The sequence below is a fragment of the Saccopteryx bilineata genome, chromosome 3 (assembly GCF_036850765.1).
Source record: "Saccopteryx bilineata isolate mSacBil1 chromosome 3, mSacBil1_pri_phased_curated, whole genome shotgun sequence".
Lineage (NCBI taxonomy): Eukaryota > Metazoa > Chordata > Mammalia > Chiroptera > Emballonuridae > Saccopteryx > Saccopteryx bilineata.
This window is the reverse complement of record NC_089492.1, coordinates 188,207,578-188,220,449: the sequence shown is the minus strand read 5'-3', so window position 1 is coordinate 188,220,449 and position 12,872 is coordinate 188,207,578. Positions and strand designations below refer to the sequence as shown.

The 12,872-nt window shown below is 41.5% G+C and overlaps 1 protein-coding gene across 5 annotated transcripts in view; it reads right to left on the bottom strand.

Moving 5' to 3' along the window:
- CDYL (chromodomain Y like) overlaps positions 1-12,872 on the bottom strand; it is a 230,297-nt gene that overhangs the window by 11,893 nt on the left and 205,532 nt on the right. For all 5 annotated transcript variants that reach the window (XM_066268399.1, XM_066268400.1, XM_066268401.1 and 2 more), the window contains 3 exons: positions 11,571-11,827; positions 10,025-10,197; positions 2,592-2,802 (listed from right to left, as the gene is read on the bottom strand). In XM_066268399.1, coding sequence (XP_066124496.1) covers positions 2,592-2,802; positions 10,025-10,197; positions 11,571-11,827 — 641 coding nt within the window. The remainder of the gene's footprint in view (positions 1-2,591; positions 2,803-10,024; positions 10,198-11,570; positions 11,828-12,872) is intronic.

The window sequence follows — 12,872 nt, the reverse complement described above, 5'->3', positions numbered from 1 at the left end:
ATTTTTTAATTTTTTTTTTTTTTTTTTTTTCATTTTTCTGAAGCTGGAAACAGGGAGAGACAGTCAGACAGACTCCCGCATGCGCCCGACCGGGATCCACCCGGCACGCCCACCAGGGGGCGACGCTCTGCCCACCAGGGGGCGATGCTCTGCCCATCCTGGGCGTCGCCATGTTGCGACCCTCCTGGGTGTCACCATATTGCGACCAGAGCCACTCTAGCGCCTGGGGCAGAGGCCACAGAGCCATCCCCAGCGCCCGGGCCATCTTTTGCTCCAATGGAGCCTTGGCTGCGGGAGGGGAAGAGAGAGACAGAGAGGAAGGCGCGGCGGAGGGGTGGAGAAGCAAATGGGCGCTTCTCCTATGTGCCCTGGCCGGGAATTGAACCCGGGTCCTCCGCACGCTAGGCTGACGCTCTACCGCTGAGCCAACCGGCCAGGGCCAATTTTTTAATTTTTTATTTATTCATTTTAGAAAGGGGGGGGGGAGAGAGAGAGAAGGGGGGAGGAGCAGAAGCATCAACTCCCATATGTGCCTTGACCAGGCAAGCCCAGGGTTTCGAACTGGCGACCTCAGCATTTCCAGATCGATGCTTTATCCACTGCGCCACCACAGGTCAGGCAATATACTTTATTACTAAAAAAAAAAAAAGCTACCATCTGAGCCTTCAGCAAGTCACTTTTTGCTGGTCAAGGGTCTTGCCTCAGTGTTGACGGCTGCTGACTGAGCAGGGCAGAGACTGATGAAGGCTGGGTGGTGGTGGCAATGTCTTAAAATATGACAAGAATGACATTTGCCACACTGACTCTTCTTTTCATGGACAAATCCATTTCTCTAGAGCATGCAATGTTATCTGATAGCATTTTACCTATAGTAGATCCTCTTTCAAAACTGGAGTCAGTGCTCTCAAATCCTGCCAACTGCTTTATCAACCAAGTTCCTGTGATATTCTAAATCCTTTGTTGTCATTTCAACAATCTTCACAGCATCTTCACCAGCACTGGATTTCATCTCAAGAAACCACTTCCTTTGCTCATCTATAAGAAGCAACTCCTTGTCTGTTAGTTTCATCCTGAGATTGCAGCAAGTCAGTCATGTCTTCAGGCTCCACTTCTAATTCTGTGTGGCTACTGCCACAACTGCAGTCCCTTCTTCCACTAAAGTCTTGAGCCCTTCAAAGTCATCCATGAGGGTTGGAATCAACTCCTGTTAACGTTGATATTTTCACCCCTTCCCATGAATCATGACTGATCATAATGGCATCTAGAATAATGAATCCTTTTCAGAAGGCTTTCAATTTAATTTTGTATGGCAGCTACAGCCTTACAGAATGTATTTCTTAAACAGTAAGACTTGAAAACAAAAATTATACCTTGGTCCATGGCTGCAGAGGGATTGTTGTGTTAGCATGTAAAACAACATTAATCTCATGGTACATCTTCATCAGAGCTCTTGGCTGACTAGGTACACTGTCAATGAGCAGTAATATTTTGAAAGTAATCTTATTTTTCTGATCAGTATGTCTCAACACTGGGCTTGAAAATTGAGCACTGGCTTCAACTTAAAGTAACCAACTACATCAGCACTAACATGAGAGTAAGCCTGTTCTTTGAAGCCAGGCATTGACTTGTCTCTAGCAGGAGAGCCCTAGATGGCATCTTCCTCTGATATCAGGCTGCTTCATCTACAGTGCAATCTGTGGTGTAGTGTAGCCAACTACTTAGTTAACTTAACCAGCTCGTAATAACTTGCTGTAGCTTCTACATCAATACTTGATGTTTCACCTTGTACTAACTTATATGTTGTGGAGACAGCTTCTTTCCTTAGACCTTGAGAACCAACCTCTTTAAACTTGTTTTTCTGCAGCTTTCTCACCTCTCTCAGCCTCCGCACACTGAGAAGAGTTAGGGCCTTGCTCTGGATTAGGCTTAGGCTTAAAGAATGTTATGGCTGGTTTGATCTTTTATCCAGACTACTCTATATTGCTTATATATCAGCAATAAGGCTGTTTTGATTTTTTTTATTATTCATATATTCACTGGAGTACACTTGTAGTTTCTTCCTAGAACTGTTCCTTTGCATTTACAACTTGGCTAACTGGCACAAGAGGCCTAGCTTTTGGCCCGTCTCATCATTCAACACACCTTCCTTGTTAAGCTTAATCATTTCTAGCTTCTGACTTAAAGTGAGACCCGTGTGAGTGTGACTCTTCCTTTCTCTTAGAAGTGTAGCTTTAAGGTTATTAGGTAAAAAAGATATTCCAACTGCCATCTCGATCGAATGGGTTACAAACTGGGTATTTACTAATAATGAATATCAGTTAATTATGCAGAGATATATAGATTCCTCACTGAATGAGGTCCTTCTCCAGGAAGTGATATAAAACAGTGTCAATAAATGGTCTATGAACCAATATGAAAATCTTCTATGATTTCATTAATTAATACAAGTTAATGAACAAGAACTGAATTATGAATGTGTCTGGTGAAAAGTCCCCACAGAATGACACCCTGTATATATTTAAGAAACCAACAATGAAACTAGATTTCTTCATGAAGTTTTCTAGAATTATTTTTTAAAAAGAGGTACTCACAGATGCTCCTCCCATAATCTTGGGAAACATAACGGTGGAACAGCCATCTGGACTCTGTCCGAAGGTAGTATAGGGTGTTTGAAACCAAGCTTTTTCATTGGCCCAAACCACATCACAAAGAGGCAATATGGATGCTCCTAATCCAATGGCAGGGCCATTTACTGCTACAATAATAGGCTTCTTAAACTGAATGAAAGTATTCACGAAGTTTCTAAAATGAAAAGTAAATGGGGAATTACTCAAAATATCACGTATTTGAGCAACAAAAAAAATCCACTATTATAGACTTCCATTTGCCAAGATGTAAACTCTGGAAATGATTATGAATTGAGATTTGTTCAAGGCTTTCTCTCTGAAGTTGTAAACCATGGATATTTATTGTGTGTTATCAGGTTTAATGATACCCTGGGTTGCCACACTAGAAGCGGCTGTTGCCACAGGACTTAGGTGAAGATTACAGGAAGTATACAGCCATAGGTTGTTCTTATATTTGCAATGGCTCATGGGCTCTATGACCAGTATGTCTTTTCCCTCAGCCTTCCTTCCCTTTAACACATAAAGGAGCCCAATAAATATCATGAACTTTAGATCAGTGGTCCTCCACCACCGGGCCGCAGACTGGTTGGTACTGGTCTGTGGGCCATTTGGTACTGGTCCACAGAGAAACAATAAGTAACTTATATTATTTCCGTTTTACTTATATTTAAGTCTGAACAATGTTTTATTTTTTAAAAATGACCAGATTCTCTGTTACATCCGTCTAAGACTCACTCTTGACGCTTGTCTTGGTCATGTGATACATTTATCCGTCCCACCCTAAAGGCAGGTTCATGAAAATATTTTCTGACATTAAACCGGTCCATGGCCCAAAAAAGGTTGGAGACCACTGCTTTAGATGACCAACTTAGAAGCTCTCTGAGAGAAAACCTGGCATAGGGCACACTATTAACATTGCCCTGTGTTAAGTAATGACTAGAGGACTGAGGTCAGGGACCACAGGGTCGGGATCCAGACTTGGTATGAGATTTCAGACACCTTACTGATTATTTGGAAATAAAAGATATTTCATGAATCTATAAAAAAGTAGAATAAATGCCTTGAGGGATATAGAGACAAGAAGTTTGCAGGCTGGTTTAAAATATAAGCTCCAAACAAGAAAAACAAAAAGCGCAGACACTGTGTGCTGTAGAATATAATTGCAGGAGGATTTCAGAGAGACTGGGGTCAGGGCAGCCTTCACAATGGATGTGGATTTTTACAAAACCTTGCCAAGGCTATTTTTAGATTTGATTTAGGATCAGGCTGGAAGTGTAGGCTGTTTTTCAATTCAGGGTAGGCTGGCCTGACACCATGCTGGGAATGTGAGTCTTCTATCCACCGCTAGACTCTCATTTTATGCTCAGAGATTGCTTGTTATCCTTTAACACAGTGAAGAAAAGGAGAAAATACACACCAAAATAAATACCAGATAATTCCTTTAATGCAGCCTGAGTTCTAGATCAGATCAAAGAACTCTAAATTCTAAATCTGACCTCTATATCTTTGGTACTAAAAATAACAACCTGGGTGTTCTCTAACATTCAGCAATTTATAAACTAGAGCAACCCGTTCAGATTATCTCTAAAAATCATGACTGGGCATCTTAGATAGTGCCTGCCCACCAACTGCCATATATATTTTGGAGGACGGCAGGTTGGAAGAGATGTGTGTGTGTGTGTGTGTGTGTGTGTGTGCGCGCGCGCGCGCGTGTAAGTAACAGGGGAAAGGAGGTAATGCAGAACTTAGAAGCTTGCAAGCCTGACTCCAGGAACAATCCTCAAAGGTGCCCCAGTCACAGTCCTCAGCCTGGCTCTCAAGGTCCCCCCGAAGGTTTTCTAAATCTGTACACTGAGTGAAAATAAACTCACTGGAATGAAAGAGTTGCACTAAGAGAGAACCTGAGGCACTGGTAGAAAGATCACAATGAGTTTTAATGCTATGAAAAGAGCCAGACAACTTTTAAATAGGTCCTTGAAATAACTTTTAAATAGGTCCTTGTCTATACAAGCTACACAAGGATACTTCAGTTATATCAGCTTTGGAGGATTTGGTGTGAGTACACATGATGGAAATATATTGTCTATGGTTAGTTACAAGGTAATTGATGAATTTATCTCTGATACAAGGCAGACATTTTCAAAGTATGTCTCTCTACTTTCATGTGCTTCTTATGAAACTATGGATGGGATGGCAGATTAACACAATACAAAGAAAATGATCAAAATGGTGTAATGATAAATTCTATACAGTAATGGTAAAAGGAATGAGTTACTCCATGTTACTCATATACTGGCTATTCTGTATATGAATTAGCCAGCACCCTCTGGAGCTAAGACTGTCTTCCCTTTCAGAGAACACAACCTGGCCATGCTGCAGTGTGAGCTCTAAGAGCCAGGGGTAGCACGGTCCATGAGAAACTGGCTTTGTTTTAAAACAAACACGCACAAAACTTTATAAAAATGCTTCTCTGTCTAGCATACACCCCCCCCCCCCCCGAGTTACAAATGCTCAGTTAGCAGTGCTGCTTATCAAGCTGCCTCACTCCCAGATGGGGAGGTGGTGGCTACCTTCAGGACTGGAGATGAAACTCACAGAGCTTAGCATTCAAGGAGAACATGTCCTTCCCCTGCTTTTGCAAGTTATTTTAAAAGTTAAGATCAAAACACATGTATGTTCAAATGTGCTCAATGCATACTAAATTTAAAATTCAGTTTCCTTTGAATTATCTTAAAATTCAGGCTGCTGTGTCAGGTATAGCAGGGAAGGAAAGAGATTATATCTGCCACAAATAAAGTTTTAAAAGACTTGTAATTAAACAAAATCAAAATTCTGACTGTTTGAAGAACATTTACTACCTTCACAGACATCACCAAAAGTTAGAAAATCATATTAAAGCAATACCCTACCAATTGTTTGAGACAAATGAGGCAACTAGAATCTGAAGTTTTAATAGCTCACTGTCCTGTCTCAGCTGAGCTCTCCCTTCATTTTGATCGTTCAGACTAGGACTGAGTGAGGAGAGGAGAGGTGAGGGTCTAGGGGCATGTTTACTTGCTAGCCTTGCTCTTTCTCAGCTCCCCTTCTGTCTTACTCCATGGCGTTAGAAAACGCTTCCCCCCTGACCGGTTGGCTCAGCGGTAGAGCGTCGGCCTAGAGTGCGGAGGACCCAGGTTCGATTCCCGGCCAGGGCACACAGGAGAAGCGCCCATTTGCTTCTCCACCCCTCCGCCGCGCTTTCCTCTCTGTCTCTCTCTTCCCCTCCTGCAGCCGAGGCTCCACTGGAGCAAAGATGGCCCGGGCGCTGGGGATGGCTCCTTGGCCTCTGCCCCAGGCGCTAGAGTGGCTCTGGTCGCTGCAGAGCGATGGCCCAGAGGGGCAGAGCATCACCCCCTGGTGGGCAGAGCGTTGCCCCTGGTGGGCGTGCCGGGTGGATCCCGGTCGGGCGCATGTGGGAGTCTGTCTGACTGTCTCTCCCTGTTTCCAGCTTCAGAAAAATGAAAAAACAAAACAAAACAAAAAAACAAACAAAAAAAGAAAACGCTTCCCTTCTGGGGAGAGAAGGCTCCTGGTCTTTCAGTTCCCCAAGACTTCAAAAGCATAACATTATATAAACTGATTCATAATAATTTTGTCATTAATGTGCTGAATATTTTTATTACAATTTATTTGCAAATTGGTTATCACCAACAATTCTGATAACAGAATTAGCGGCAAAAGATTCCCAACAAAGCTTATGTTTATATCTAATCTAATTTCTTTCTTTTGTAAGCTTGAGACAATGACATTCTTTGCCCCAGTTTAAAAAAATCAAGACAAGATACTACAGAAACCAAAAAATATACACAGAAATAGCTTTGTAAATCTTACACATATGAAACAATTTAAATGCAAATGAGCAAGAGTGAAAAGTAAATCTGATGTAACTATTTTTAGGATCCTGCCAGAGTACATTAACAAAAATATATTCATTTAAAGAAGAACCAAGTGTTGCTAAAGCAGGATTTGGTTTTTTCTTAGAATACTAATTCAGTTTTTGTGGAGAGTGAGGCAAGTTAGGAGAAAATAATGGGAGTGGGCAGCTGATAAAAATAGACATTTAAAATTACCTGGAAGTTCAACAAATAAGATCTCTCTTCATCTATCTTTCCTCTGCTCTTATTCCAGCAATACAAACCGTAGTCATTGTTGAGGGCAACTCAACACTGGAGGACAGGACTAGGGCGAGGCACCGAGATTTAGTGGCACTCTGGGAAACACCTGCAGGGTGAAGTGTGCCAGGGCTGAAAAGGCACTGACTGCCAAAGTCCACTTTCTCATCAGAGCAGTTCTCTTCAAATCAATCAGTACTGTGTAAAGTCAGTGAGCTCTTACAGAAAATATACAGCAGCCATCTGAAGCAAAATGTTTTGTACCAAATAAAAACTAAATTTACATAGCTCATCCTGAAAAAATGGAATGGACTTAATAATTAGGAATATCTACAAGTTGTCTCAGAGGTACCAACAATCTGTCAAGGTTCATGTCAAGCAGTTTAATTTCAAACTGAACAAGATGGTCTCATCAAGCATTCTACAAGTTTGAAATTATTTTGGAGACTAGAAATATTTATAATACTTAAAACAGGGGTCCCCAAACTTTTTACACAGGGGGCCAGTTCACTGTCCCTCAGACCGTTGGAGGGCCGGACTATAAAAAAAACTATGAACAAATCCCTGTGCACACTGCACATATCTCATTTTAAAGTAAAAAAACAAAACTGGAACAAATACAATATTTAAAATAAAGAACAAGTAAATTTAAATCAACAAACTGACTAGTATTTCAATGGGAACTATGGGCCTGCTTTTGGCTAATGAGATGGTCAATGTGCTCCTCTCACTGACCACCAATGAAAGAGGTGCCCCCCTTCTGGAAGTGTGGCGGGGGCGGATAAATGGCCTCAGGGGGCTGCAGTTTGGGGACCTCTGACTAAAAATGAAATTATAAAATTTCCAACTATTATTGGAAAAAAACCCCCAAAACAAAACTACTGTATGATTGACAATACATGTTTACATAGTATGAGAAAACATTATTTTTGAAAATCATTAGAAATGTTATAAAAGACCAAAGCAATGACCAAGGTGTGGAGATCCGTCAGATAGATGCTACTACCCCCAAGTCCAGACCCACCAAAACAGAAAAAAGCACCTCCACCAATCCTGACTGGCATGTCTGAACAGTTTAGGGGACCACCAGGCTGTGTCCCCAGGGTTATTTCCTTAGGGTTTCAGCTACCTGGAGTCCAAATAATTACCAAAGAGGCTCAACTTCAACTCTCCAAATACCTAGGGATTTTGGATAAGATCTAACAAACTTTATTGCCGTTTTGCAAAGCCTATGACTAAAAGTTTTCATCTTTCTATAAACTACAGAGGGTCCTTAAGGGTCACTTATAATTATCTGAGGGAGGTGTATAGGGAAGCACAATGGTCTTTCTGGTTGGTGACTGGGTTTCACTCATTTTTATTTATTTATTTTTTACAGAGACAGAGGGAGGGATAGACAGGGACAGACAGACAGAAATGGAGAGAGATGAGAAGCATCAATCATTAGTTTTTCCATTGCGCGTTGCAACACCTTAGTTGTTCATTGATTGCTTTCTCATATGTGCCTTGACCGTGGGCCTTCAGCAGACCAAGTAACCCCTTGCTTGAGCCAGCGACCTTGGGTCCAAGCTGGTGAGCTTTGCTCAAACCAGATGAGTCTGCACTCAAGCTAGCAACCTCGGGGTCTCGAACCTGGGTCCTTCCGCATCCCAGTCCAATGCTCTATCCACTGCGCCACCTCCTGGTCAGGCTGGGTTTCACTCATTTTAAATAAAACTAATCTCTGAAAAATTAGATGCTTTATGTTATATATATAGTGATTAGCATGAGAAGTGAGGGATATAAACAAATATGTATTTGGAAAGGCTCACAGCAGAATTAAGTGGTTCTAAGAAGAGCTTTTTCAACTGTTAAGATATAGCAGGGGAAAAACCCCAAAACAAAGAAAATGGAAAGGAGTCATATGGTTAAATGAAGAAAAGTGAGTTGCAAAACAACATGGTATAATTCCATTTATTTAACAGAACTAAAAATAAAGCTTTATTATTTTTGTGTGTGCATAAAATACTTTTTTTTTTTAGAGACAGAGAGAGAGATCCAGATAGATAGGGACAGACAGGAACGCAGAGAGATGAGAGGCATCAATCATTAGTTTTTTGTTGTGACACCTTAGTCCAGGGGTCGGAAACCCATGGCTCACGAGCCAGATGTGGCTCTTTTTATGGCTGTACCTGGCTCGCAGACAAATCTTTAATTAAAAAAATAATGTTAAAAATATAAAACATTTTCATGTATTACAATTCATTCATTTCCTATCGCTCATGCTCATGATTGCGGGTGGTTGAAGCCAATCACAGCTATCCTCCGGGACAACACCAAATTTTTATTGGATAATGCGTAGCATACATGGGTCGTTGTATGGCTCTCACGGAATTACATTTTAAAATATGTGGCGCTCATGGCTCTCTCAGCCAAAAAGGTTCTCGACGCCTGCCTTAGTTGTTCATTGATTGCTTTCTCATATGTGGCTTGACCGTGGGGTTACAGTAGACCGAGTAACCCCTTGCTCGAGCCAGCGACCTTGGGTCCAAGCTGGTGAGCTTTGCTCAAACCAGATGAGCCCGCACTCAGGCCGGTGACCTTGAGGTCTTGAACCTGGGTCCTCCACATCCCAGTCTGACGCTCTATCCACTGCGCCACTGCCTGGTCAGGCTGGAATACACATTTGAAAATGTTTAGAAAAAGGTTGGGGAAGACATATCAATGAACTGTGGTAGGGGTAAAAAGAGGGAATTTATTTTATTCTATGTTATATAGTTGCATCTCAAGTTGAAACTCATGATGAATTTGAACAAGAATGTGTACTGCTTATACTAAAAAAGTCTTTTCATGTGATGTTATGAAACTGACTCATCATAATACCTAGCCAATTTATTTTACAGTCAGGCAAATGGTAAATTATGTGAAAGAGAATACATCTTTATTTAAGGGGTGAAGACAGAACACATTCATACTACAAATGATGTGGCTAATATGCTAATGTATACTCTAATCATTAAACTTTCCCTGAGCACTTCACTGGGTTGGACTCAGCCTTGAAATCAGTTCTTTGCTCAAAGCAAGTAGTAATTCATGCCAGGCTCACAGGAAAGACAGATGAGTTAATTAATTTTACTACTTGTATTTCTCAAGGGAAGGAGATGTACATTTCATTCATAAGGCATGATAAAGCCTGTTCCATCAGCCACTGGTGCACTAAAAGCAAAATACTCAAACCAATGTTTTAAAAATGCCATTTGTGCATACCTGATAGCTTCTGCCATTTTAGTGCTTTCTCTTTTTCTGTCATCTGTTAAGCGCCGTATAAAATAAATGAAGTCAAGACCGCAGCAGAAGACGCTGCCCACTGCGCTGAGCAGCACAAGTTTGCTGTCGTCGGCAGCAGCCGTGCTCAGGGCGCTCTGGACTTCTTTCATCACCTGAAAGTCATCAAAGTTAAAATGGCAAAGAGTATTTTTGATACAGAATCCTAACAGCATTTCATTATGGAATAATCTGAATCTGCAGAAAGTGCATTTACAGCCTAGTACTGTTCCCTATATCTATCCACAATTTAAAATAATTCACAAATTTCTTATTTCTGTAACCAGAGAATGGAAATGCTGAGAAGAGTATAATTATTAATTAATGAATAGTGTATAATTAGAAAGATGTGTGAATCTAAGTTATCTTAATATTCTAGTCATTGTGGCTCTCAGTAGACAGTTACTTATCTATCCACGTGGTTTTACTATACTTTGGACAGCAGGTGGCACATTCAACCAGTTGAAAGAAATTAGTTCAGTTCCCTGGGGTTTTGTTGTTATTGAACACCAGCCTGTCAGTTGAGATAGAAATTCCACCCGTTTGATGCATAAGTGCATATGTGCAAGTATATGAACATGGGGAGCAGAAAACCATCTGAAATGATCTCTCTCTGAAGCATTTACACATAAACAATGAAGGGGCTTGTGTAGACTAAAAATGGACTGGGAACTAGCCCCAAACTGGTTTGTCAGTGACCATGGCCAATATACAAACTTGATGTAGTTTGGTTCTCTTGTTAGGGTAAAAAAATTGACCTAGCTGCTTGAAAGTGGAAAACAATCAGACTAGAACTTAAAATTTTAAGTAAGGTACAGTGCAGGTTCAAATACTATTGATTTTAGATGAATCAAAGAATTCATTTTTGAACCTTTGCAAGCACTAGTTTCCCTTGATCCTTGAATGCTAACTTGACCATGTACCACTACTAGTGATGAACAAGTGTTGAAATTACTGTAGCTGTTAACTTCCACTATTACGCTGAAGACTGACTGGGAATGATGGTAAAATATTCTGAAGGGGCTGGGACCTAAGGTATATTAATCTTGTTCAAACAAAGAGCCTTCTGAGAATTTGATGATAGCTGAAGAAAAGCTTGTGCACACACACACATTCTGCATGTAACTTCAGGGAGGCCAGAATTCCCTGGAGGCCCTATGTGCCCCCAGGTTAAGAGCTCACCACCTGAAGGCACAATCACCATCTCCTCCATTCAGGAGGAACTCTGATTCCTGTCACAGCCCAAACCCCTGAGAATGAAGACAGACACTACACTCACACTCTGTCCCAACTTCACTTCAGTCATAAGCATTATGAGGACCAAGACTGCCACACTTCACCCCTACTTCCTACCTCCCAGTGGTTACTGTGAAGCAGCCCGGAAGGAGAGTTAGAAAAAGCACAAAGAGCACCAATTTGGCAGAACAGGCCTGGAAAACACCGCTGGGAGAAACAAGATGCACGCATCGGTCCAGGGAACATTTCTCACCTCTGGATTTAGTGAGTTATTTTCTGATGATTTTGTTGATAACAAGATGTGGGTGAAGCCATCCTGCTTCCTGACGACAATATCTCTGTATCTGTAGGCACTTTCTGTTTGCCTCACACTGAAACGCAACCGCTTGTCAAAAGGCTGGTCTCTTCTGTCGTCAAGAAATTTCCTTTTCCCAGCTGTCACTCCTGTAACAGATGTCTGTATGCTGGTTGTTCCATTGGCTGTTAATGCATCCATAAATGGAGATGTACCTGCCAAGAGTTTGAAATCACAGCGGTCTGTGATGTCTTGCTACCAATTTTACTCCCCAGTGTCCTTTGAATTAGGTAAAAAATGTTCCCTACAAACTCAGGAATTAATGTTCTAAAGCAAGAACATCAAAAATCAGAAAACTTATTTTACTTTTAAAGGCATTTGTTTTCCATCAAAGTCTGACAAGGAAATAACCCGCTTGCTTATTCTGCCTAAAAACTAAAGACGGAAAGGTACTTGCTGAAAAGAAGCTACAAAACCTGAGAATTTTGAAGAATGGAATTACAAGAAAATGAGTCTTATGAAGAGTACGTATTCTAGACCTGAGAAGTTGAAAGAAAAAAGAAAATATCTGACTATTAAAGCTGAGGTTATCTGCCATTTCCTGTTCTGAATGCAAGACCAACTAGTCCAGACACATGATGCAACCATACATTTCTGAGGGGGGCAACCCTACCAAGTGGTGCCATGCCCACCACTGCAGACCATCAGCCCCTAGAGGGGTATTTTGGAATACTCAGGAGTTTCTTCTTCTGATGTCCTGGGATGTGATGACTTACGATGTCTGTCCACAGGTCTACCATGATGTCTGTACATTTTCAAATGACTTTTAAATAGCTAAAAACAGCTCTTTCCTGCCACAAAAAAATGTCCTGCTAATGTTTCCTCCTGTGTCAGCTCAACATCAAACCTGGTTGCTGTTTTTCAATCTGTCTTAAAGATATGGTCTCCTGAATTTAATACTTACTATGATAAAGTTAAGAGAGTGTTTTTTTTTTGTACTTTTCCGAAGTTAGAAGCAGGGAGGCAGTCAGACAGATTCCCACATGTGCCCGACTGGGATCCACCCCGGCATGCCCACCAGGGGGCGATGCTCTGCCCATGTGGGGTGTTGCTCTGTGTCTGCTGGAGCCATTCTAGCGCCTGAGGCAGAGGCCATGGAGCCATCCTCAGTGCCTGGGCCAACTTTGCTCCAATGGAGCCTTGGCTGTGGGAGGGGAAGAGAGAGATAGAGAGAAAGGAGAAGAGGAAGGGTGGAGAAGC